The sequence below is a fragment of the Chelonoidis abingdonii genome, chromosome 15, assembly GCF_003597395.2.
Source record: "Chelonoidis abingdonii isolate Lonesome George chromosome 15, CheloAbing_2.0, whole genome shotgun sequence".
NCBI classification, from domain to species: domain Eukaryota; kingdom Metazoa; phylum Chordata; order Testudines; family Testudinidae; genus Chelonoidis; species Chelonoidis abingdonii.
This window is the reverse complement of record NC_133783.1, coordinates 7,231,915-7,259,251: the sequence shown is the minus strand read 5'-3', so window position 1 is coordinate 7,259,251 and position 27,337 is coordinate 7,231,915. Positions and strand designations below refer to the sequence as shown.

The following is a 27,337-nucleotide window of genomic DNA, read 5'->3' as shown; positions in this document are numbered from 1 at the left end:
AGAGACCTTCTAAAAATGTTAAAGTGTATTACTGGCACACAAAACCTTAGAGTGAATAAATGAAGACTCAGCACAGCACTTCTGAAAGGTTGCCGACCTCTGGTGTAGATGTTCAAGCTCTCACCCCTGTGAGGTGGGAGGGCCCTAGAGTCTGGACTCCAGCATGAGCCTAAACATCTACACTGCAATTAAACAGCCCCATAGCTCGGTCATTGTGAGCCCAAGTCAACTGGCACGGGTCAGCTGTGGGTGTCTAATTGCAATGTAGCCATAACCTCAGGGTCCTTCGGGGGTCCTTCTTGGGCTGAAACATTGGCCTTGGGCCAATAAAACATACTTTGTAATCAGAATAAAATAGTCAAGGGTATGCATTTTAAGTAGGTGAGACTTTTAAGTACCAATGTTGCCATGTCATTTTATGACAATAATGAAACAGTTTGACTTTATTTCCATAACCTGATGCCAGGAGGATGGGGCACACAGAGCTGGATCCCACAAAAGGTATACAGACAACACAGTTCAACTCAACCTTTTTCTTTTTCTTAGTGCAATGGCTCACCCAGCAGTATTTGGTAGCAAACCACCAGATAAACATGAACCTGACATTATTCCTGCTTGCCAGCATCAGTAAGCAGAACCATGTTTAGAGGTACCCACATTCTCATGGGGATCTCCAAAGCAATTTCTATCCTCAGCCACAGACATCATTTGATATTGTTTTGTAGAAATGGGGAAGGGCAGGGGAGCGGCAGCAAGCCACTGAAATTAAAAACCAACTAAATGAATCAACAATCTTTGAACAGTTATTTTTACAAGTATTTTTTTTAAAAGGTCAAAAGAAAATATTTGTACAAAATCAACTACACAAAAGTAGGAACAATATTTTGAAAGAGAATAACTACAAATAAATCTCTCAGTTCAATGTGCCCAGTTTGAGTAGACCAAATCCTACTGGATTTAATAGGAATTGGGCTAGTAAATTCCCACATACTGAGATGAGATATACACTTGTACACAAGGAAGCATTTCTTACTAACCTGAACATCCCTTTGGACAAGTGACATGTCTACATTTGTACTTGCATCTCTGTTTCCCTGAAAGAATTACAAATAGTAGTGATTAATATACACACTTTTCAGTTAACAAAATAGTCCCTTCCTCTCAAGCTCTCACACACTCAAAAACAGCCAGTAAGCCTTTACACTTTAATATTTATTACCTGGGACAAACAAAACCATTTTTGCTTTGTTACTACGGGGATTTTGATTCTGAAGGTACAAGAAACTGCAGACCCTTTCACCCTGGGGGAAATACAATTCCTATTCATAGAAGTAACAGATAAAAATGTAGGACTCACATGTAATCAAGTAAAGAAAAACATAGTTGTGTGCGAGTAATAGCGTTCACCTGAATTCAGGAAAATGTTTGCCTTACTGTTGCAATAAACTGGTGCAAGCATAAGGACAATAGAAAGAATGACATTGTTACCATACTCATTTATCCAAAACCCACCAGAAAACACTACGAACCAATTTGTACTTAAATGGATGTCGGCCCAAACATTACAGCAATACAATTTATTGTGTTTACCTAAACCTAAGCAAACCAAACACTGTCCTCCATCATAATCCTATATCCCAAATCAGGGGTCTCAAACACGCGGCTTGCTGATTATTTGCTGCATCCGCCAAGCTCCCCCCTCACCTGCTGTCCTCCCTCTCCCACCAGCACGTCGTGTCTCCGCTCCTCTGCCTACCTCCAGGCACTTCCTGCCACCAAACAGCTGTTTAGTGGCGCTTAGCGCTTTCCAGGAGGGAAGTGCGAGGAGCCACGCTCTCAGGGGAGGAGGCGGAGAAGAGGCGGGGCAGGGGCAGGCATTTGGGGAAGGGGTTGGAATAGAAGCAGGGAGGGGCCTCATGGAAGGGGTGGAGTGGGGGCAGGGCTGGGGGTAGCGGAGGGGGCGTGTGTCAGTAATGCGGCCCTCGGGCCAATGTACTAGTCCTCATGTGGCCCTCATGGTCATTTGCATTTGAGACCCCTGTGCTACATACAACCTTGGACTGTTCATTTATATTATCAAGAGGGAAACCTAGATTCTAGACTGGACTATATCTACCGTTATTCCATTTAATAGACAGACATTATAAAATGTTTTTCAGAATAATTACTGGATAGAATATCCTGCTAATCTTTGTACAAGGACAGGGAATTAAAATATATCCAGGAAGAAGGGGACACAAGAATTTATGTATGGTAGTTACAGGATATCAATATTATCGTATTTTTATTTCTTAAAGTTAAGCTTATTTTTTCCTCCTCCTTTCACTCATCTCTGAAGACCCAGTAGCACTAACACAGACAATCATTTTCCTGACTGGGCATCAGTTTCTGAAATCACACACTGATTTCATGTTTTGCATGAGTGAAGTTTGAAGTACTTGCCCCTTTTATCAGTGCAAACAGGTAAGTAGAAACCAGTATTAGAAAAAAGGAAACAAATTTCAAAAATTTCTTGCTCTATTTTGCATCAAAAATTGAAAAAAGCCCAGGTCATGTGTGTCGATGTGCACAAGAATAAAATTACTTTACAAACAAGTTTAGTTTAAGCACTTTGCTTCTTTATTTGAATGCAGGTTACGTGATTCCTGGAGAAACAGTTAACTGTGTTAGCCACAACTGAGTTCAAAACTAAGGCCGCAGGTTCTGCAAACACTTATGAACATGTTCCATTGCAGACCTTCAATACAACTGTCATGTGGTTTAAAAATTAAGTTGTGTGCCTCTACTACATATTACCCTTTCTTATAAGACAAGACAAGACACGACACGACACGACACAACGACACAGGGGAAGTGGACAAATATTTAGAGCCTTAAGGACTGGCCACATGATAATTTTAAGTCTTTTCTATCCTTTTATTCTCTTCTTAGCCAGAATAATTCAACCTGCGTTGCTAAAGGACTTTCACCATCTTATACTACACGCAGTAAGGACCATGTTTTCAAGAGTTCCTTATAAAAAACAGCACACTTCAATTTTAGAAGCTAAAAATACAAGAGAGCAGATCCTCAGCAGCTATAAATTGGCACAGTTGCACTGATGCCATTGAGGGATGCTAGTTTATATCAGATGAAGAGCTGGATATGCATCTCTCTCTCACCCCACTATGTCCACTAATTTTCAGGAAGGATTGTACAGAAGTATTACTTGAGTGTTGAAGTACCTGGGAAAGTGAGATTAAAAGCCTCTGGAAGTGTCCAGATGTGTCACTTCGTATAGCTTCCTCCAGAGTTTTCTTAAATTCTGCAAGACCAAAAGTCATTGTGCATATCTGCTCATTTCATAAGTATTTGTACGCAATTTTACTACAAATCTGTGATTACAGCCTCCAGTGCCTGGTGGAGGCCTCTGATTTTTTTCCATTACTGTTATGAAAATGTACTCTGAGGGATGATCTAAAAAGGTACAGTTACTGAGACTATGTCAAGCCTAACCTGTTTTGTAGGTCCTGCTGATTTCTCGAATGTGCTCATTACTGCGAGAAGACATTATTTCAATGAGACAGGCTTCATCTGTGCCAGCACCCTATATGCAAAGAGGAGAGAAAAAAAAAAATACACATACATATCTTGGACACTCAGTGTTTTGGTATGATAGCTCATTGCTGTAATGAGCTATCTCACTATCTCCAGAATTAAAACTAGGCAATTCAGAAGTCATTATTTTGTGTAAGAAATATTCCAGTTAAATAGTTTACACGTTGTTCATAATACAAACTTCCAGAACCAAATACATATTAACAGGCTCTTTTTTCCCTGAGAAAACACAAGAACCATGTTAAGAGCATTACTTAAGTACTTACAAAGTATTTTTAAGTGATATCATCATTTATATCTGATTTTATACAGCAAATTTTACACAGTTAATATTTCTTATAATGAACAATACTTGAGAGACTGATTTAATCTAATTCTGTTTCTGAGGGCAACTAATGTTATTAACTGTTGTTTCAACCCCCTGGCTACTTTGCTTATACCCTGCAACTGAACCTTGGTGCTATGATTCAGGGATTTACATGTTTATTGCAGCTCATTTTTGTAAGGTTAACAAAAAGTTCAAGAATTAACATGTTTAAAAATGGAACTATCTTGCAAGAAAACAGACTTGCAAAACAGTCTGGAAAGTTTCAATAATAATGAATACCCATCGTTTCTATAATTCTTTGCATCATTTAAAGCATGTGAAGTCCTAGGTGAGATAGGAAAATATATTCCCATTTTATTGATGGGGAAGCCAAGACCAAAGTTACAGCCAAAGTTTTTGCTCAATAATTTTTGGTGCCCAAGTGACATATCTAAGGACCTGATTTTCAGAGGCACTGGGCACCCCAACCCAAAGGAAACCGATGAGAGCTGTGGGTGTTCAGCACCTCTGATAATCAGGCCTATCATGCCTCAACCTGGGCATCCAAGAATGAAAGAACCTCAAATTTGCAGCTAATCTGGAAAATTTTGGTCTAAATAACTTGCCTCCACCCACACTGGATGTTAGTGGCAGAAGTAGGATTAGAACTCAGTTCCCAAGTCTCACCAACACAGATCCTCTGCATAATATTATTTCTCTTTAAACAAACCAAAAAAAAAGAACCTCAAATCTATTTCATAGTTACACTTGGTCGTTATCTATTTGAGAGGTGGGGCATAAACAATCCAAAGACAAGTTTATGGGGGAATTTAAGCACCCAACATGATTAACAAAAACTACATAATCTTAAAGGCTTAATTTCCCTAAACAAACCTTTATAGCTTCCTTTATTTCACAAACATCATACATGACAGGTGTCTTCAGCATTGCCAAGATTGTCTTCTCAAAGTTGCCTGACAGCTCAGATTTAAGATCTTTGATCAAATCCTGATTGGAAAAAATATTTTTTTTAAAAGGCTCAGAATCAGAGATATTGACAAATACTAGCACTAGATTCTTGTAGCTTACTGGGACTTTTTCACATTTAGGAATAAGTAGCACATACACAATATAAAATTGTTCCACTTAACGGTACTAATGATAACAACTGGCAACAACTTTAAAAAAAAAAAACTTTAAATGTCGTATACCAAACAAAGTGTCAAAATGAACAGTTAGCAAAGAGGACTGGCGCCTTGCAACCAAACTGGATTACAGGCCGGAGGTCAGGGAGGGGGAGCCATACCTGCTAGGGCTATGGTGACTGCCCACCAGTACCAGCATTCCTTTATGAGTGATATCAACATTGGTTAATTCTCAGTGTTTTTTTCAAGCATTGGGACTGGTTGGCCATTTGATAAAAGGCATGGCAGCAGGTGGTGGTTGGCTCTTAATGGTCTGCTGTGAAATACTTGCCTTTCCATAAGCTGTTTTGAAGGACAGGATGATTTGCTGCCTTTGCTTGTTTGAGCGACTTCCAAGACAATCTATAATCGCCTGCTCATCAGTTCCTGTGAACACAAACGGTGCATAACACATGACATTTTAACGCTACCACATTCTATTAGGGTCTGATCCTTCTCCTACTTATGTCAGTAGCTAAATTTTTTACTTTCTTGACTTTACTAGGAGCTGAATTGAACCCTTACTGCACAGCATCCCCAACGTATCAGATGGGACATTACATCAAATATTCTAGTTATAGGCTATGATTGTCAAATTCATTGCAGCACTAATCTCAACTGCAAATACAACAGAAAGAAACACACCAGACTCATAATACTGGTTATTCCTGTGGTCTCTCCCAGTTGATTATATCAGATTAAGGCTTAGTTTGTTACAGGAAGGATAATAGTTCTGGAACTATTCCACTCTTCGCAAGTGTAATAATGAAGAATGGCAGTGGTGGAGCAATGCTGCAATACCGCTTTCAAGAGAAACTAAGCCCATCAACTACTCACCAAATCCTTTCATAGCTTTTCTCAAGACTTCTGCATCCCGCAGGGGGTCAAATCCTGGGGCATCAGTGATTGTGCCTCGGTTTCCAGACTAAGTCATGCCAATAAAAAGGATAACTGTTAGATACTAGATTAGCTATATAGCTCAGTGGTTTGTGCATTTGCCTGCTAAACCCAGGGTTGTGAGTTCAATCCTTGAGGAGACCACCTAGGGATCTAGGGCAAAATCAGTACTTGGTCCTGCTAGTGAAGACAGGGAGGGGGCTGGACTCGATGACCTTTTGGGGTCCCTTCCAGCTCTATGAGATAGCTAGAAAACTGGATTTCACATTACTACTAACTTGCTCATGTCAGAGAAGACATGAAGAAAATTACAATGGAATTTAAATGGTTTATTCATTTTATATTCAAACTATGTGGACATGTGGAAAAGAAAATACCTCACAGCATCTCGTTAATTAAGGTTTCATAAAGTGGTATAGGCAAATGGAAATATTTTGTTAGGAAAGGCAGATTCCATAAACAGGATTTAAAACTCGCCTTAAGAATTTCATTTAGGATATTTTACCAAAATGAGATTTAACGTCACCCAGTCTGTATTTATACTGTTGCGAGCTGAATAAGACTTGCTCTTTCTGTCCAAATCTCCTCCTTTGTATTTTACTGGGATTAGTTTTCTTCTGGTCCACACAAAGGAAACATGCAGCAATTAAAGATTAAAACACACTGAAATGAATCTTACTGTTCCAGGTGTGATTGTGGGCATCACAGACCCTGAATAAGGTGGCATAGAGGGATTCACAGCTGGACCTGATGGATAACTTGGCATTGGCTGTTGCCCAGGCAGTGGCACTGGCTGTTGCCCAGGCAGTGGCATGGGTTGCTGTCCTGGGTAGGTCATTGGCTGCTGCCCCGGTGGTGGCATGTGGCTGCCTGGGTATCCTGGATAAGCTGGCATTCCTGCTGGTGGATTTCCTCCAGGTGGGGGGTACATTCCATAAGAGGCTTGCTGTCCTGACGGAGGTTGCCCAAAGCCCCCAGGAGGGACAGGAGGATAGCCTCCAGGTGCAGGAGGATATATGCTTTGTGGTACATTGGCACCTCCAAAGGTTCCTGACAAATTAGAAGCCTGCAATAACAGACAATTAAAGCAATATAGATTAAGATGGATCAGGTATTGACTTTCAACTGTATACTAGGCACTGTTAAAAAAAACAAACAAACAAAAAAAACAGTAGTCTCTCCTCCTCCCAGTCAGGAAAGGAAAGGAACTGACCAGCAACCATGGAGAAAATGAACCACACTCCATGCATATCTCCTATTGTCTCTTCTTAAGTTTCTCTACCTCGGCCATCAGAACTACAGTCTCATAACCACAGCCTCGAGCATTATAGACCACATGCTCATACAAGCAGCATGCCACCCTGACAGTTAAAAAGGTTATCAGATTAACACCAACACCAAAAAGCCAAATAAGGAACAGGTCAATTCTTTCTCTGATCATGGTTGTCTTACTGTATCAGCTGGGATTTGCTCTCGGATACTGTGAGTAAAACGCATTTGCCCTCCTCCCTGGGTTATTTTATGTGGCAGACAGATGTGCTAGTAGCTTATAATTTATAATAGCCTCTGCAGCAAACTTGGGCATCTAGGTAGAATCCCACAGAACCATCCTTCAGTGATCACTTCATGCTCTTGCGAAGTACTCCTTTTCCAGTAGCATAAATGAGACTAGAACAGGATGGTTTTAGTCAGTTTCATGCTGCTGGTGATGCTAATTACACTACTGAGAACATGCTGCTAATTTCAATCTGTAGATACCAAATATCTCCAAAAAATAAAAACAACACTCAGGAATGCACTTTGTGGTGCAAATGTTCACAGTTTGCCCAAGTCCGTTGTATAAACAGAGAGACCAGGTGGGTGAGGTAGTATCTTTTACTGGGCCAACTTCTGTTGGTGAGAGAGAAGCTTTGAGTCACACAGAGCTTTTCTTCAGGTCTGGGGAAGGTACTGTCAGCCTCCCAGCAAAATGCAAGGTGAAACAGATTGTTTAGCATAAGTAGTTTGCACATTAGGGACCATTCAAGATAGAGTGGCTCCTTAATACCTCTACAGTCTTAGGACAAAAAAGAGGGGTTTGTGAGTTACAGATTTTCGTAATAAGTCATAAATTCGGTGGCTCCTTCCAGTCCACAGTTTTTAGTGTCTAGCAGAGTAATGAATTTAAGCACCCAGGCTTGTCTTTTGAAAGAGTGTAGGTTTCCTTTGAGGACGAGGATTGATAGATCAGATTTACACTGATCACTCTGTGTATAAACAGCATACAGTGAAAGGAGATTTATCAGCCTTCCTGCAGCTTCTACTTTGAGCATAAGAATCAAATAAAAATAAAGAGATAAACCACTTCTGCATTTTCCTAAGTCTACAAAAGTTACTTTCACCTTAATCTATTACAAGGAGACGCATCCAGTCTTGGAGGAGCAGTGTGGGAGACAAGGGATGAGACACTGTCTCACACTATGTAACTTCAGCTAAGTCACTTGTTCAGAGCTTTGCTCACTCAAACTGGCTGAAGAGTTAGGTAAAAAGCAGAACTTGGACCAAGTTTTCCAGTGTGAACCAATTAGCCATATACATCAGCATTATTAGTTTCCCCTTCCTCTTTGCACTGCAAAAGCACAATACCAATCCAAGATTTAAAAAAACAAAAAACCCTCCCTAAAGTTAGGCTCCTAAACCCATATTTAGTTGACTAAATTAGTGGCCTGATTTTCTTAAATGCTGAACTCCCAACAGCACACATTAGCCTCAGTGGAAGTTAATGTATGCTCAGCACTTTTAAAATCAGGCCATGAATTCAGCTACTATATTTTTCCTATTTGCCCCCCTTTCTGAACTCTTACCCCCAGAGTGTATGGAGCTTTGGGCTTCTCCTGTATGTTCCTAGGCAAAAACACACAAACTGAAAACATACCCAACCCTCTCGCTGCTACGGAGGAAATACAGCTTGACATTGAAGTAAAACACATTTAAAATATGTTAAATGGAAATATACTCACCATCCCCGACATATAGTCTGGATTAAATTGACTGGCATAGTTGGCGACATTTTCCAGTCCAATTGGAGGTGGATTTATAGGAGGATAGCCAGAACCACCCCAAGGATTACTACCTGAAATAATCAAGCAGTCACCTTGAACCACAAAACTTAAATGATTTTCTACCGTATTCATTACTACTTGCATTTTTTACTGTAACATCTATTAAACACAGGCAGTCTGGACAAGAGAAAAGTAAAACTAAACTAAACTAAAAGGCCTGCCACGTTCAAATGAGCAGATTTCACACCTAACCAAGGTGATAACATGACCATAATAGGAAAAGAAACCTGATCAGAAACATGCAATAATGTGAAGTATCCTTGGACCATTATGTTCTCTATTAAGAAAAGCAGACTTGATACAGTTAGAATATAGTAGAAGACCCTTCAATCCTCACGTTTAAGGACTTGATCTATTTTGGGATGGCAGCAGTTGACACTGGATATTCAGCAAGCTGAGCGTTCCAATAGGATGGACATTCTCAGGCACTTCATAGTTCTGGTAACATAGTGATCCCTTCACTATCAAACAGCGTCAAAGTTCAAACGCTGTTCTAAAACAGTAGCTTCAGAGGTTTTAGTTCCAGCACTGTTGGGAGCCCTCTAGCAGCCCTGTATGTTTGATATTTGGCTGTCTTCACTGCTTCATCGTACTATGTAGTGCACTGAGGATAATTACGACCAAGGCCCATGTTCCGTGTGGCGTACTGGTCTCAAATTACACAACAGATCCTCACTAAGCATGCAGCAAGGCCCTCTAGTTCTTTCCCCAATCCAGTGCCATCAGGGCATTTCTTCTTGCTATTTATTTATACTGGCCAAAATTTTCAGAAGCAACTACTGACGTTGGGTGCATCGGTTTTTGGATGCTCAACATGAGACACTCTAAGGGGGCCTGATGTGCAGAAAGTGCCGAGCCCCTTCCATCTGGAAATCAGGCTCCTTTAAGGCAGCACAAGTTGGGTACCCGGAATCACTCATCACGTTTGGAAATCAAGGACTCCGGTATTAAAATCAATTTATTTTCTACTGACCCCAGTGTTGAGTGTGCTGCAAGTACCTGTACATTAGGAGCAAGGCTGAATGCACTCAATTCATTTCATAAGAGCCCACATAACCACCAGACATAACAACGCTCATTCATTCCTGTCCTGAATTTTAACTGATGACTTAGACACAGAAGGCTCTGTGTTCGAATCCCCAGTTACTGAAGCCATTCAGATCCCTCTTTTTTGTGCTCTGTCTCCACTTGAACTGGGCTGTTTGGATAAGTTACCTGGAGCTGCTGGGGGGTACCCGCCTGCCGGAGGATAGCCTGGGTAACTCATTGCTAAGATCTGAAAAGAAAAAGAGAAGTATTTTATGAAGTTGTTTTAAAAAATATTCTGTTTTATATACCATGTACAGTTATTGTATAGATGGCGGGCTAACATCAAACTTTAGATCTCACTGTGCTGCCCTTATTGTGTAAACCACAGAGGTTCTTTCTGATACAAAAAAAGACATGAACAGAGGTTCCCTGTTCCCAGCTCCTGGTGCTGGATCAAGGGATATTGATATTATGTGTGGGACAGTGTGGCAACACTTCATGTTAAGAATAAAGTAACAGTATGAGTGCACATACTCAAATGACAGAAAGAGCAAGAGCGACTGACAGCATTGAAATGTTATATAATTAAGACTTATACCTGTCAACTCTGCTGTTTGTGTTAATCCTACCTGCCTCTCCACCTGTTAACTAGCCTGCCTAACCCTCAGTTAATCATTAACACTGTAGAAGCTAGCTAGTTATAACAATGATTATCTCACTCCCCCAGTAATCACCTAAGCCTCAATCCAACATTCAAGTATCTTGATGATTCTAGCCCATAATTAGCTAGCCATCCTTTCCTGTTCTTTCAGTGAATTATTGACTAGCCACTGTTCAATCATATACAGTAACTCCTCACTTAAAAGTCACCCCAGTTAATGTTGTTACATTGCTGATCAATTAGAGAACATGCTCATTTAAAGTTGTGCAATGCGCCCTTAAAATGTTGTTTGGCAGCCATCTGCTTTGTCCACTGCTTGCATAAACAGCAGCCCGTTGCAGCTAGCTGATGGGGGCTTGGAACCAGGGTGGACCAGCAGCCCCCCTATCAGCTCCCTGCTCCCCTAAATTCCCTGTGCGGCAGCTGCCCAGCAGGCTATCAGTTGCTGGCAGTTCAGCTGTCCCTCCCCTCACTGCCATGTGCTGCTCCTGCCCTCTGCCTTGGAGCTGCTCCTGGGAGACTCCAGCTTGCTGTGCTGCGGGGGGGGGAGGCAATGTCAGGGTGTCCCCCTTCCCCCTGCTCCTGCCCCCCCATTTCCATAGAGCGGGGGCGAACACAAAAGGGCTCAGGGCGGAGGGACAGCAGCTGCTGTCTCAACTTCCTGGTCTACTTAAAAAGGCAATGCACTTAGAGTGGTTCACCATATTTAAGTGGGCAATGCACATCTCTCTCTCTCTCACACACACACACACCCCGTATGTGTGCGCGCGCCTGCCATGCTGTCTCCCCTCCCTCCATTTGTGCTGCCTTGTAGAGTATGAGGCCACATTAACAATGTGTTAACCCTGGAGGACTCAGCCAAGTTCTAGTTCATCATATAGCAGTAAGGCATTTCCTGGGAAATATCCCACCCTCTGACTCCACCACTGCAACCAAGCTTCACAATCATCATTGCTGTGTACAGTATTAAATTGTTTGTTTAAAACTTACACTGAGTGTGTATTTTATATATATAGTCTTTTGTCTGGTGAAAAAAAATTTCCCTGGATCCTAATCCTCCTCCCTCCCCCAATTTACAACAATTTCCCCATAAAAATTAGATTCACTTAACATCGTTTCACTTAAAGTCGCATTTTTCAGGAACATAATTACAACGTTAAGCGAGGAGTTACTGTAGTTAAGTCAGCATTGCCCCAACCCATTTGTAATCCTTACTGTACTATTAACCATCGTAATTCGCCTTCTTAGCTGAGAGTATGAGTGTTAGTTCACTAATGTTCCCCTAGCTTCGCACTGCCTGACTCTAGAAGGCCATGCATAGTAACTGCACTTAGCGGTTCAGAGTTTTCACTGTCTTCAGTCTAATTTTGGTCTAGGTTTGTATGCGGGTGCTTGTGTGAGTGGTCTGTGTTATACAGGAGATCAGACTAAGTGATCTGGTGGGCCCCTCTGTCCCCAAACTCTATGACTATGTTTATACTTAAAATGCTACAGCTGCAGTGGTGCCACGGTAGTGCTTTAAACGTAGGCACTCCCCACAGGCAGTAGTGTAGCTGGGGGGAGAAGTGGGGGAAGCGGCTGCTCTCCCACTGAGCACAAGTAGCGCCTTATCAATTTCCTGGCACCTTGGTACTCACCTGGGAGAGAAAGAGAGGAAAAAAAAAAAAAAAGAGAGCCACCTGCTGCGGCGCTTTTATTTTACTCGCCCGGTGGCGCTCTGGGTCTTCAGCGGCAGGCCCTTCACTTGCTCCGGGTATTCGGTGGCATTTCAGCGGTGGGACGTTCAGTGCCACCGAAGACACCCGGAGCGAGTGAAAGGCCTGCCGCGTGAGTAAAATAAAAGCGCCACAGCAGGTGGTTCTCTTTTTTTTTTTTTTTTTTTTTTTTTTTTTTTTTTTTTTGTTCCCTCCACCTGGCTGCGCCACTGCCTATAGCGACAGAAGGGGTTCTCCCATTGGCACTGGTAACCCACCCCCCCCAAGAAGAATTCTTCCATCAACCTAGCACTCTTGACACCGGGGGATAGGTTGGCTGAGCTACGTTGCTCAGAGATGTGGATTTTTCACACACTTGAGCGATGCAGCTGGGTTGACCTAACTTTTTAGTTTAGACCAGGCCTAAGAGAGGGTGTGGCACAGTGGAAGTGCAGGAGGATGTATGCAGTACTCAATATTAATAGAATTTGTAAACAGGTAACGGGAGGGAGGAGAAATCAGGTCAAATTTTGGCTACATTAAATCTTGACAGCGTCCCTTTAAGCACTAAAGCATATGAAATAATCAGCTGTCCAAAATAACTGCAAAGAGAACAGAGATCCAAACAGGAAAGAGAGCTGCACAATCCCAACAATTGTTTCCCAAGCTGAAAATAAAAGTTTTGTTTTTTTAAAAATTACTTCAAAACAAAAAAAACTTGACCCAAAAATTGAGAGGAAACATTTTTAAATGGTGTGCGAGGATTTTAGTCTTGTGCCTCCTGCCAACTAATTTATCTGAGCGATGTGGTTACCCAGACACCACCTGATTGAGTCTGTGTGTACCCTGAGAAATCAAAAAGCTCCTCATAATGGTAAACTAACAAACACTTTGCTAGTGATCCTACTGAAACATTGATTCTGGATTTTAGCATCCTAGTAAGTAATAAGGAAAACCTTCGAGAAGCTATCACATATACAATGGGATTCACACACTCGCGCTTCGTTGTATATTTATCCTTCCACATCAGGGGTGGGCAAACTACGGCCCATGGGCCACATCTGGGGGCAGGGAGCATGAGGAGGTTGGATAGAGGGCAGGGGAGTTCAGGGTGGTGGTCAGGGAGCGGGGGTGTGGATGGTGGTCGGGAGGGGGGAACAGGGGATTGAATGGGGGCAGGGGTCCAGGGGCAGGGGCTCCGAAGGCAGTCAGGGGACAGGGAGAAGGGGTGGTTGGATGTGGCAGGGGTTGCGGGGGGGTTGTCAGGAATGAGAGGAGGGATTGGATGAGGCAGTGGGAGTCTAGGGGCAGCCAGGGGACAGGGAGTGGGGAGGTGTGGATGAGGCTGGGGTCCCAGAGGGGTCATCAAAGAACATGGGGGATTGGATGGGGCAGGAGTTGGGGGGGGCAGATAGGAGGTGGAGGTTGGGCCACGACCCCCTCCCCTAACCGGCCCTCCATACAATTTATGAAACCCGATGCGGCCTTCAGGCCAAAAAGTTTGCCCGCCCCTGTTCTACATGTTTTGCAAAAACTATTTTAAAGCGTATATTTCAGGCTGCAATACAGTCAGTCAGTCTGTTCTTTAACCTTTTTGATTGCAGAAGCAGGATCTCCAGGCATTAGCAAGCACTGTAGTGTAAGCAGTATAGGAATCCAAGATTGACAAGTGTCCAGTGAATCTTCACTCCTAGGTTTTCCAGGTTATTTTTAGTGATAAGAAAATACCACAGTCTATTTTAAAAAATACTGTGCAGAGTATTTCACTCATGAAACGTAGTATACATTTGGATATGCAGAGCACTGACTGGAATACAGCATCATCTCTCATTACCAGTTACTGAAGCACACATCATGTGCTATTGTCACTCATCAGAACTTGAAATGCTCAGTAAAGCCACAGATTTAACTGTGGATAGATGAACCAGGAGTCTTCAGAAACACATTGTGACTATTGCAGTGAAAGTGTTTTATTAGAGAATGAAAAAGGTTCAAGACTTCAACATGCAATCAGTTTGTGATAAATACTTGTGGTTGCAAACCAAGCAACCTTTCACCTTTTCTTGCTCTTTATCAGCAGATATAAAGGAAGGGACATCAGTGACTTTAAAAAAATTATACCCCCTCAAAATTTTATGTTCTTTTATTGCCAGTATCTCCTATAATGACTCAGAGATTAACGGAAAAAGTATTGCTTTATTCTTCAGTTTATTCACATTGGGCATGTGACAGCCTTGTGTGTGTCTAGTCAGTTTTGCTATTTCTTCTGCATAGTTGGATTCATTTCCCTCTTCAGTTTGAATGGATCTTTCACACAGCAAACAGTGCAGAAAAACCATTTTTAAAAAAGGGACAGGGTGATCAGGAAAGGCCACAGAAAGTGGCGGGTGTGAGTGTTGTACCTAAAATGACTATAACTTCACTCTAAAAAAGACTGACTGGGTTTCAAATTGCTGTTGCTCATTTAACTTAACGAGACAAAATTTGAAGAATTGCAATACAGATTACACTAAGCAGGGTAGACTAACAAAAGTCCAAAGAAATAGGTTTGATATACAAGAAATATCTATTAGACTGGGTACATGAGAATGAACTTTCCTGGTGTGGAGTTCAGTATTAAAAAGGCAGAGGATTGTCTCCCTTCCAGTATAGCCAGAATGGGATGGTCTGCTCACATATCTGTCCCCTGAAATAAGGATTTCCCTACAACTAATTTAGGCTGGAAAAAGCCTGGGTATTTACCAAATCACTTGTCCCCTGTAGCTACTGCAATGGAAGCTTCAGATTGCTGCACCCAGGAAGAACAAGTGGCTCCTTCAATTAACTGTTCCTGTGTCAGGCAGGGAGCACTGAGGAAGAATAAGGGCTACACTCTACAGCTGCAAAAGTATCTGTGAATGCTGTAATGTCCATCCTCTACAGTTGGTGTTAACAAGGTTAATTATTTAACCAACTCCACCTGTCAGGAGAGTGAGCAGGAGGAATCTTAGCACAAGGTGCAGATGTTTGTGCACATTTAGGTCCCAATCCTGTGAACTGATCCTCACAAGCAGACCCCTCATACCCATAAAAAGCCCCACCAAAGTCTGTACAGATTTGATTGCAAGACCACAGCCGTTGTTTGGCTTCTAATGTACAGTGCACGGCCAAACTACATTTAAAAGAAAGGGAGATTTAAAAAGGAAAATCCTCTACACCGTATGAGGTGCCCCCTCAATATTCTACAGAAAGCAGTAAACATTTCCCACATTTCCTCCCATCGTTTTCCACGGTCCTTGGTTACTTACATAAGCACTTACTGACATGGTAATATCCAAGTTCACTGAAAGCATTTATAAATGCACAGTTGTTGCTAGCAATTAGTTTGCCACCCACACACAGTGGAAATATTTAGCTGCAGGGCCACACTAGAGAAAAACCAGATCAATCAGATGCATCTTGCACTCATGCTAAGAACCGCCAAGTTAGGATCTGGCAAATGTAGTAAATATGATCCACTAGAGTTAGCAATGGGCCAGGCAAAATACTAAAATTTGGTCTCTCCAAATTTTGCAGGTATTTTTCAGATCTGAAAACAAAACTTTACAACTCACCTTGATCCCCATGTCTCATGCCAAAACCCCAGATCCAGAAGACAGCTAGACTTTGAAGAAGGATTGGCTCAAGAACCAAATTTTGTGGCTAAGGCCTATTTCTATTTTGAATAGATTTTTCATCAGAATTATGAAAGACAGGGTAGGCAAATGAATCCATCTCCAATTCTCTAAGAGATCCAGGCTGCTGTCAAAATCCTATTGCTTACTTCTCTCATCATATTCTCACAGCTTCCCTCTCCTGCTCTTAGAGTCTTAGGCCATGTGAGCACACAGCATGACCTAGCGGACAGAGCACTGGACTAGGACTCAGGAGACCTGAGTTGTGTTCCTGGCTCTGTCACTGGCCTGCTGGGTGACTATGGGTAAGTTACTTTCCCTTCTGTGCTTCAGTTTCCCCATTTGTAAAATGAGGATAATGAGTCTGACCTCTTTTGTAAAGTGCTTTGAGATCTATAAATGAAAAATGGTATACAAGAGCTAGGCAGGGAAGTCTAGAGTATGCTAAGGCACATAAGCTTAAGAAACAACAATAGCCTGAAAGTTATTCCATAAACAATAATCCTTGAATCAGAGTGAACAAGGCAGCAGCTTTGCAAGGTGCCCCTTCTTTCATAACTGCCATTTCTCAAAGAGTTAAGGATTTAAGAACATGGGGAAAAAATCTGAAGTTTCTCCAAGTGCAGCAGAGGAAACATTTTGTGTTTTATACTACAGTATTTACAATCCAGGAAAACAGACACCTTCACCCACCAAGAACCATCTTCACAGTACAAATATCACAACTTTAAGAGCCATATTCCCTTGCAGACTTGGGAGACTGAGCTTTTTGCTGCCATGTCCCTGGTTTGAATTTGGCATCAGTTCAACAGTGACCTAAAATTGGTGCCATCAGATGTGTGACTGATTAGCGGCCTATATAAAATCAGCTAGGGGCCTCACTAGCAGGCCAGAATCAACTTTGGTAGTATGCTTTGCTGCTCAAAATGCTTCTGAGCGCTCTGAACTGCAGGCAAAGGTAAATGCAATAGGCAAAAAAAAGAGTGAGAAAGCACATTGCCCCACTCCTCAAAGACTCTGTCTACACTCTCCTCCAAATATACATCCCTCCTTCCCTTGGGCATCCTGATATGCTCAAGCAATTCTCGGATTTCCCTGTTGATCGAATTCACCCCAGTGTTTGTACAGTTTACCTAAATTCAGATGGTCCTCTATCGTACTTCCCCCAAGTAGGGCACAATCTTGCAGAGTGCTAGAACCCCCCACGGCTCCCACTGTAATCAGTGGTACGTGAGCATGCTAAGCACCTGACAGAACAGAGATGTGTGACAGTATTGTGACATTCTCTCTCTTTGAGCCCTATGGAAACCCCCTCCAAAAGTCTGCAGTTTTGTGGCCTTTGTCCACAGCATCACCTCCCTTAGAACTCAGGTATTTTCTATACAAGAAACCTCTGCACACTGAAAATGGTAGGGAAGGGAAGAAGTTTTGTTCAGCCAGAAGGTTCACTGATTCAAAGCCCAATGAAGTCAATGGGAATCCTTCTATTCACTTCAGTAGGCTTCAGGTTGATCCTTGAGGTGCTCCTCTCCTGCCTCCCAGCTAGCGTCAATTGGTTTCCAGACACTCTGACCGTGACTCCCTCAATACCAACAATGGCCTTGTGAGCATACATTTCCACTCTGATCTCAGGTAGGGGGTAGCAAGGAATGAAGGGACAGGGAAACCAGGCCCCACCAACAGGATGCTGTAGTGGAATTTTGTACCTGAGGGAGTTTCCAGTTTCACAGAAGGAAAGAGTCCCACCCTGACCAGCTGGGCCGAATGGAGGGAAACTCCATGAGTCAAAATTGCCATGTTTTCTTCCCCCAAAACAGATTTTTCCAGTATAAACAACCACCTAGCCCAATATTTGTTCAATGTTTTGGCACAATCCAGAAAAGTGCTGGAGTAGTGTGAAATATTTAGTAGTGAAGGACACAGTCAAGAGCCCCTTGCCCTCATATTTTCCTATTATTCTCCCACTGCTATTGCTCAAAATCAGATCTTAAACCAGATCTCTGGAACTGAGATTGCTCTGCTTAGCAGTATTTCCCCCTCCAAGTACCCATGATGAGTGTGTGTGTGTGAAAATACAGGGATTGAAGCATTTGTTTTGAGACTAACTATAAAACATTAACACATGAGGAAAAACAGGGAGGTCATATTTTTGACCTCCAGTCTCAATAATGTCCTTTTCACACTGGTAAACAAGTTTCAAAGTGGATCCACAAAAGATTTAAAATAATAAAGAGACAGGGTGGGGGAGGTAATATATTTTATTGGACCAACTTCTGTTGGTGAAAGAGACAAGCTTTCGAGCTATACAGAGTTTCCGACCTGAAAACCACCTCTTTCACTAACAGAAGTTGGTCCAATAAAAGATATTACTTCACCCGCCTTGTCTCTCTAATATCCAGGGATCAACATGGCTATAACAGTGGAAACAAAATAATAAAAAAGTTAATCACGAATGCACCATTCTCCATTTTTCATTTCACCAGCAAGTGCATTATATAAAACTTACAGTAACAAATTAGGACTAAGAAGCACACACATATACGCCGCACTAAATTAGCAATAAGGACCAAATTCCATGCATCGATGTTAACGCATAGATCCCATTGACTTTACTGGGAGTGCCATGTGTGCATCCAAGGACAGAATTTGGCTCCACTGGTGTGTTAGCGGTCACAGAGCATAAAATCTCAAACTTGGGAAAAGGCCTCTAGTGCTCAGAACATATCACTCTATTGGCCAATAAATTACTAATCTGCCCCCCCTGCATTTTTACTGATAAAAAAATGCCAAGACAAATACTGTAAAGTTATGGTGGAAACTGTGTGCCCCCCCTTCTGGAGGATATAAAGAGACAACGTTCCAGCCTAAAGGTTATTCACTGCAACTTCTTTGTTTTTCTTGGAAAGCCATTGTAACTCTCCACAATTTAATGGAACATAAGAAAGCTGAGATTCATTAAAAGAGGATCAAATCCACATCATACTAAACAGCCAAGTGTTTTTTTCAAAACTGCCTTATCCCAAAGGATAGCTAATTTCTGGAGTTAGTTCCAAACTAAAAGACCCTGTAAGCATTTCCCATATAAAGGATGTCGTGATTCCCTGTGATAATGGCACCGCCTACAAAGCAAAGTATTATATAAGACTTCTAACCAAGGTTGAAGGCAGAACCATTTTGTCCTGTGCCTGGAGAAGGTACAAAGGACCTTGTGTGTTCATCCAGGAAGAGAGAGAGGTCAACAACTGAGGATGCTACCCTTAAAGGAGGAAGGTTCAATTGATTTGGAGATGTAACCAGGCCCATGTCCCAGCATGAGCTCGTTATCACCACCAAGCAGGAAACTACACACCACACCTCAATGCAGAGGCGGTGAACCCTGTGTACAGCCTTTCCTTTCTATCAGTTGTACTGCATGGGCAGAATGCCTTGGGAAGCTTGTTTGGCCATTACATTAATGCCATTACAGCTATTTGTACTTGAAAGGACAGTTTAGCCTAAGTATGTGGGGTAGGGGGGAAAGAGTCTCAGAAGTTACACAAAAATTAAGAGAAAATTGTTTGGCAGCTCAAGTTGTTACATATTAACTTGCTCTTTGCAATAAAATCTGACCTCATCCAAATGACTTTAGAGAGAGAGAAGCCAGTAGTTTATTTTAATAGAACCTATATCATAGAATATTAGAGTTGGAAGGGACCTCAGGAGGTCATCTAGTCCAACCCCCTGCTCAAAGCAGGACCAATCCTCAGACAGATTTTTACCCCAGTTCCCCAAATGGTCCCCTCAAGGACTGAACTCACAACCCTGGGTTTAGCAGGCCAATGCTCAAACCACTGAGCTAGTTCTCTCTCCCTCCCCACCCTGTTCATCTTTGGAAAATGAAGCAGGCCAATTAACATACAGAGTTTTCTGGCAAAACAGTAAACCCTGCCCTTCGAAACACATGAACCAGAGAAAATACAATATTTTTAAAAACCCTATATTATTTCCTCATTAAGCAAGTTCTGTTTAGTAGTACAATGTAGCACAGCTTCTTACAAAGCGCTACAAAAGGGAGAAACTCCTATTAAGGAAAACTGGGTATATATACACTTGGTAGATAAAGACTGTGACCAGAAAGATGGTGCCTCCTTTTAAGTTTAAAAAACAAAAACCAGCCACAACACTGGCCCCGCTCCAGTAAACCCTATTGAGCCAGACACCTATCCTTGGGTTAATGACTCTGAATGCTGTTTCACTACATTTATATTTTTTACAGCCAAACTATTTCAGCATCCAAATACAACATTGCTGCCTCCAGGTTTAAAATAAATGTAAAGCCAGTAGGACATTCTGAAACTCTCAAGATTTTCATTACAGAACTCCAGAAATAAAATCAAGTGTGTATGTGCATGCCGGGGGAAGGGCTTGAGGGGGGAGAATACAACAGATCAGACCTTAATATAGATTAGAGAAGCACAACCACAAATTTCATACACGTTAGTCAATCACAACTTGCCCTTCCATTCTATCTTGCAGTAGAACCCTTTAAATATTAAGATGAAAATTTAAAAATAATAATAAAATAATAATATAAAAGCTCATATAGACCATCTTCTCAAATTATAGAGAAATTTAGAAACATCCTTAGACTCAGAAAGCAAGACTACTACTGAAGACGTGTTATTTTCAACTAGAAAGGCCAGGATTCCTCAATATGCAAAGTATGTTACAAAAAATCCTCTAATCCTTTTGGGTAAATACATTATTCATGTGTTATAATAATAGATTTTTTTCAACATCACTTTGATTTCAGTCAAGTCCCGTCTACCAGAATCCAAACCTCTCACTCTCGATAGCTGGTCTGTCCACAGCTTCTTGCCTGCTCTGTCAATTTTTCTTGAGCCATTTCTCCATCTCTGTGGTCAGCTACCTCTCCAGGTTACTTTCCCCAAGAACTGCTGTAACCCTCTGTCTCTCTCTTCCTAACATTTCCCCAGCCTAGTGCATGCAGTGAGTGACATGTCCAATGAGGAGAAAATGCTTAAGTATCTCATTTCAATACTCATTGTGCCGGAACCAGCTATTTCAACATTCTGAAGCTGAGCAGTTGAAACAGGATTTAGAATACACCCAATTGTGCAAACACAGTGAGCAGTGGCACATGAGCTGCAATGTCTACATTTCCTCGAGCCACTGATGAAAAATACAGAAGTGCCAGATATTCCTTCCAAGCCCCATACAAACAACAGAAAGAGGGAGTGTCCTCAAAGGGAAAACACAAAAAAACAAAACCACCACATACCTACAGTCACCATCCTCTCTCCTCGACATCAATCCCACATCCCTTCATAGCGTTCGCTCTTCGTCACTGCCTGAAAGCTGTACAAGGTTCTTCCCCAGAAATACAAGCTACCTGACCTATCTCAAAATTCAAACAGAAGGACTCCTTAGCCATTCAGCACAAAAAGGGAAGTGCCCAAGAATAAACAGATCTATCTGTAAGAGACATAGCTGGTAACATGGTTTTGAGACGTTTATGGGGGGCTTATTCTTCAGTAAACTCTAAAAGTAGACCCCCCCCCATATAAACCAATGTGGTTGGAAAAAAAATCACAAGAGACAGTATTTGTTTTACAATATGCATAAGACCAAAAGGCAAAAAAGTAAACAAAGTTATACTAAAGGACAGCTTACTGCACAACTAGATAATTGGTTGGTAATGCTGGCAGAAAGCTTGTTACAAAGGGCAGCAAGAAAAAGCTTCACAAAATTTTATAGGATGCCCAGAGTAAGAACTCACTGGGCATAGGTGCCATGCTCAAGAGCATGAGAGCAGGACTGTCATGGTCTATTTTTGTTGTAAAACCCCTTTTAATCTAATTAGCATTATATGCATTACAGTAGTGCTTAAACTAGGGGCCCTTGTGTCCCGTACTGTCCCAGAGACCTTGTAGTTTAAATAAGACAAGACAAAGGATGGAGGGGGAAAACATGCACACAGGTGAAGTAATCTGGCTAAGGCCTAATAGTAGGTCAGTGGCAAAACTGGGAATAGAGTCTAGATCTCCTGAGTCCAGCCCAGCGCTGTAATTCTCGAGACCATGCTGCCTTAACTCCTCTCTCTCTCTCTCTGGGAAATTCTATCCACGTGTGGTGTCAACTCTGTCACACTTTACCAATGGCTAATCAAATGAGGCTATAATGCTGAACCCATTTATCAGTCAGTGTAGATGAGGACAAGCCACATTCAGCATCCTATCAGCTAACTGTGATTAAACCCAGGGCTGAGCAAGATATAATCACTTTTATCATTAAAGTCAGATTTGTCCTGGTTCACACTGAATTAGGATGACCAGATGTCCCAATATTGGGACAGCCTCAAATATTCAGGACTTGGTCTTCTATAGGCACTTAAGACATTCCCCCTCCCCCCCCACAAAAAATAAATAAAAACGCTTGTCCTGATTTTTCACCCTTGCTATCTGGTCACCCTACACTGAATGCAAGTCATGTTCATCCTTATGTCAGATAAGAGCTCTTTAATATTTCACCCCCCTTCCCCGCCCCAAAATGGGAGGTGTGTGTTTATTTTATACAATTTCAAATACTTGTCTAGACTTCCTCCATTTTAAACTGTAGAAATGACCTAATTCAATAAAATATTTTAAACCCATTGCAGTAAGCGTAAACATTGACTCAATCTGTGATTTGACATAAGCCCTATCTCATGTGCACAAAGTGCCATTCACGGTTTCTTTGGGAACCCTTTTTGTTTCCATCCACAAGACACGTTACTGAGAACCACGTATAATCATCCTTAAAAAGCACTACAGTCTCATTCACCAAACCTATGATTCCCTACACAAAGGTGCTTTCAACAACTCATGAGACAATGGTAAGTGAGGAAAACAAAAAATGAATTCACCTAAGAAAAACAAAACAAAACAAAAAAACCCTCACATTTTTAATTGTGTGTTTAAAATTGCTTTCTGGAGCAGAATTAGGAGAAAAACATTATTGAAGTTCGCTAATTTTGTAACATACCATAATATTACTTCCTTGGAAAACATCCCAACATTTTCTGTCCTGGCTGTTTTGGGGTTTTTTTTGTTTGGGGGGGGATTTCTTGGTCAAGATATAGTCAAGGTCCCAATAAAATGGAAGAAGAAGAAAAAAAAAAAAATCACAGAAGCAGCAGTTACAAACCCTGGTCAAAACAAGGTCAAAGCAGGGGAAAAGAAGCTGTTTCCACCACACAGCAGCTCAGTATGAAGGTTCCTCAATAAACCAGCTCTGTTAAAAAAAAATAACTTTGTTTTTGTTAATTAGTGTTTATTTTCAGCAATACAGAACCATACCACAGTAGGAACAGAAGCAAAGCTAGTCAATGACTACAAATTTCACATTATTCAGAAAATACTCTGGTGTAAGACATTTCCTAGCATATTTGATTCTGGTATTTAGAGCCTGTTTACTTTCACTTTCAGCCATATTAATTATTTAAGCCATTTTGTTTGTTTCACTTCAGCCTGTACACAGCAACTCCCTTAAACTGCAATCAAACAAGATATACTAGATCAATATGATTTCCTTCAGCAGAGACTGTGCACTGACCATTACAGCCTGGAAATCTGAAAGCAATCCGTTGATTCCCCCCTATAGTTTTCAGGAATTTTGACAGCTGTCATGAGTACCCTTAAAGAGACCTCAAACAATTAGAAAAACAGTCATTAACACTAAGTAAGTAAGGATACATCTAGTGCCATAAAGCTCTGCACAGAGCATGTGATAAAAAATTTTGTGAAACAAAAACATTCGAACAGGAAAATAAACTAAGCTCACATGAAAGCAGATGTTTTCTGGTCCTGCAATCTAACAGGAACACTAGCCCACAAGTTACCTGAATGTAGTGCTACTCTGTTAATTGGATATCAGAGTGGGACTTCATAGGGATAAATAATTAGAAGAACATTATTGCCATGACAGAAGAGAACTATATGTGAGGGTGAGAAGAAGGCTAGACCGGTGGTCTGGTTTAGGAAGGTAAGGAGGTAATACAAACTTGATGTCACTGGACAAACAAACACACTTTATGCTAAACACTAATCCCTCTCTCTCACTCTCCCCTCCCGCCCCCCACCTCCATGGATATGGAGCTCTTTTCCTCACACACCTGAATATGGGGTCTCAGTGGGAGAAAAGAGCTACTGAGCAAATGCTTAACTTTGCACTCCATGAGCAGTTCCCATTCATGTCAATGGACTGCTCACAGTGTGTACATTTAAGCATGTGCTTAAGTCTTTGTAGGATCAGGTAGTCAAAAGTTCATGCAGGAGTCAAACGGAGGTGGTGAGGAAGAGCAGTGGTGCAAGGTTTGAGAACCAGGAGAAAGGTGCCACGTGGTAAAATCGAGGACAATCTAGAGAGAAATGTGCTAATTCATTTCTACATAACATGGACACTGCAGCAGAGTCCTTCTAAAGACTACCAACTCCACAGGGACTTGAAATACTGACACACTAAACCCTTTGTCTAAAGTGAAGGTATTTTCCTGTTCACGGAATGTTTGTTAAGATGGAGTCAGGATTATATCCATTTATAGAGTATTTCCCACAACTGCACATGTAGTATCTGAGCATCCTTTATCTGCTCAGAAAAAGAACTTTCCTCTCTTCCTCTTAAGTCAAGTTCTACATTGATTGATTGCCAATGGTTGTTTGTCTCAGCCAAATGTTTTCTGGATATCCTTGTTTGGGGAAATACTGGCTTAAACTTGTGCATCCAATTGCACACTCAAAGACTGTACATAAGAATAAGGGGTAAAAAAATTCTTAAGAAAAACTACTGCATTTTTCTCAAGCAAGACAAATATTAAAAACCCTGAAAATTCAAGGTTAATACCACAAAAAAAGAGTCAACATGCATTGGAAAGCATGGATAACATTGGCCAAACACTGCAACTCTGTTCCTGCTCTGCTTTCAGTCTGCAGGATTACCAGAAAAAACAGAAACAAAAACAGAAAACAATCCTGTTTGCCATCAATATAGATCTTCAGCACACCAGCAACTCTGAAAACTGAGAGGATCTAACTGAATAATCTTAGAATAGGTTTTAGACTCTGTACTACAGCACTTAAACCAAAGTGCACCCAATATCATGACACTACAGTAAATTACTTCTGCCTTCTTTAAGTCACTAGAAGACCACCAGCTTCTCTCTCTATTGCTCAAAAATGACCACATTTCAGATAACTTCTAACATACACAGGGTTTCAAGTGGTGTCACACTGTAAGACTCAGTATGAATAGGTAATCACATCTGGATCTAGCAATATCTTAAAGGCCAAACCAAAATTTATATAGCTTGTACACCAAGAAGTAGGGTGACTGCAAAGTTACTTTTAATATCATACTACTATGAGCTGGGTGAAATCTGGTTATGATCCCTAGGGTGTCAGGGCTGTCACCACCACCTCCCACTAGTGTTAAACTCTTGTTTATGAGCTGCCTGAAACTAACAGCCTCTGGCCACATAAGCACTGTCTTCCAGGTCTCCACAGGCCTTGCTCTCTCTGAGCAGACAAGCAACAGGCACATACCAACCCCCGCAACCCCCTTGACACATCTGTCACTGGACACTCACAGAAATTAACAGGTTTGCAGGCCCCAAAGGGCTAGTATGCACACAGCTAGACTGGTACAATTCAGGATCAGGTCCTTGATAACTTCACAGCACGGAGACAGATTTATAGTGAAAACAACCGTAAGTTTAATAATAAAGATTAAGATCTAAAAGACAGCAAATAAGGATAACAAGTGGGAACAGAAATGGTTACATAGAAAACAAGGAGGTATAACATGCTTCTCAGAGTCTCAGCTTACTGTTTACAGGCAAACAAACCATCTGTCTAAAAGCAATCTTGTCTCACCAAAAGATTTTTCACAGCATTTCCAACCAAGACAAGTTGGGATCCTGTTTTCATGAATGTAATTGCACTGATCAATTACTCCCAAGGTGCAGGGTAAGTGGGTGCTGTCCTTGTTCCCCAGTTACAATGCAGTAAACTTTTCAAGTATACTCCCCACACACCAGTGTTTTATTCTCCAGTGTGCTCTTCACTGTTGATTTCCCATCCCCCAGCTGGTTCAGTATGTAAAATGGGTTTCCATTGTGTTGGCTTACAGTGCTTGATTTAGACATGAACACACAGAGAGACTGGAGAGTCTACATCCCTTTGTCTGACAAAACTTGTTTGACAAATCTGCCTGGGACACAAACTCTAAGACACATTTTTGCACCTATACGTAACTCCTTAAAATCATCATACATACATCTCACAATGATTTTGAGTATCAATAGGACATAAACTTTTATTAGTCACCTTTTTTAGACAAATACTATGAAAGCAGCCCGTTAGGAGTTGCTGTTACAGAAGAGTGAACCTTTTGCCAGCTGGCATTGCAGGGTTCTTAGGGTCACAATGGGTTCAGACAGACAGCATGCAGCATAGAGATTTCCATTTGGTTATTCTGTATTCATGTTTCCCGAAAGTGTCTGAGATAAAATACACCAAATAAGTCATGAGGTAAACAGACAACCACAATCTAAACAAGACATAATTTTGATCCCTGCAAATACAGGGTCCCTGCATCCCTTACTCCCATAAGTACTTCCGCTGTGCCTGTGCAGTGGTTGACTAATCATCCTTGAAGAAGAACACCCACATAATAAAAGGCAGTAATTCCAGGACAAGTTTGGTGTCATCACTGAAAAACACTATGCACTTAAAGCCTCAATCTTGCAAACTTTAATTCACATGTGTAACTTCATTCACAAAAGTTATGGATGTGCTATGCAGAGTGGCACCCATAACTCATAGCCCTTCCACCATGGGGATTTCCAGTGTACCCAAGAGGGTGACTAGTGAACTAAATTCCTGCTGAGTTAGGTCTTGTTTAAGTGACAGGACAAGAAAAGGCGATGGAATTTTGTAAAGTAAGTCGACAGCTATGGGAACAACTACTCTCACTGTCAAAGCAAGGCCAATATAAGATAGGACAGCGTTTTCCCGTTGATTTAAAAAAAAAAAAAAAAAAAGCATTCTATTCCCTGTAAAACCCCAAACAGCTTGAATCTACCATTAACAGGAGTGAGTCAGGCCTAAAACAGCCAAAGATATGACCTGTGCAATAGCAGTATAATGTCATGTAACAAGCGAATGGCTTTTTATTGTT

At 41.5% G+C, this 27,337-nt stretch overlaps 1 protein-coding gene across 2 annotated transcripts in view; it reads right to left on the bottom strand.

Moving 5' to 3' along the window:
- Positions 1 to 27,337, bottom strand: part of ANXA11 (annexin A11) — a 55,165-nt gene that overhangs the window by 11,815 nt on the left and 16,013 nt on the right. Inside the window, exons 1-10 of one of the 2 annotated variants that reach the window (XM_032786384.2) lie at positions 26,485 to 26,626; positions 10,302 to 10,362; positions 8,985 to 9,097; positions 6,665 to 7,051; positions 5,926 to 6,013; positions 5,381 to 5,475; positions 4,799 to 4,912; positions 3,496 to 3,586; positions 3,225 to 3,304; positions 1,038 to 1,094 (exon numbers count right to left, since the gene is read on the bottom strand). In XM_032786384.2, coding sequence (XP_032642275.1) covers positions 1,038 to 1,094; positions 3,225 to 3,304; positions 3,496 to 3,586; positions 4,799 to 4,912; positions 5,381 to 5,475; positions 5,926 to 6,013; positions 6,665 to 7,051; positions 8,985 to 9,097; positions 10,302 to 10,353 — 1,077 coding nt within the window. In that variant the 5' untranslated portion in view covers positions 10,354 to 10,362; positions 26,485 to 26,626. Of the gene's footprint in view, positions 1 to 1,037; positions 1,095 to 3,224; positions 3,305 to 3,495; positions 3,587 to 4,798; positions 4,913 to 5,380; positions 5,476 to 5,925; positions 6,014 to 6,664; positions 7,052 to 8,984; positions 9,098 to 10,301; positions 10,363 to 26,484; positions 26,627 to 27,337 lie in introns of those variants that run through there. The other variant, XM_032786383.2, reaches the window with a different exon arrangement.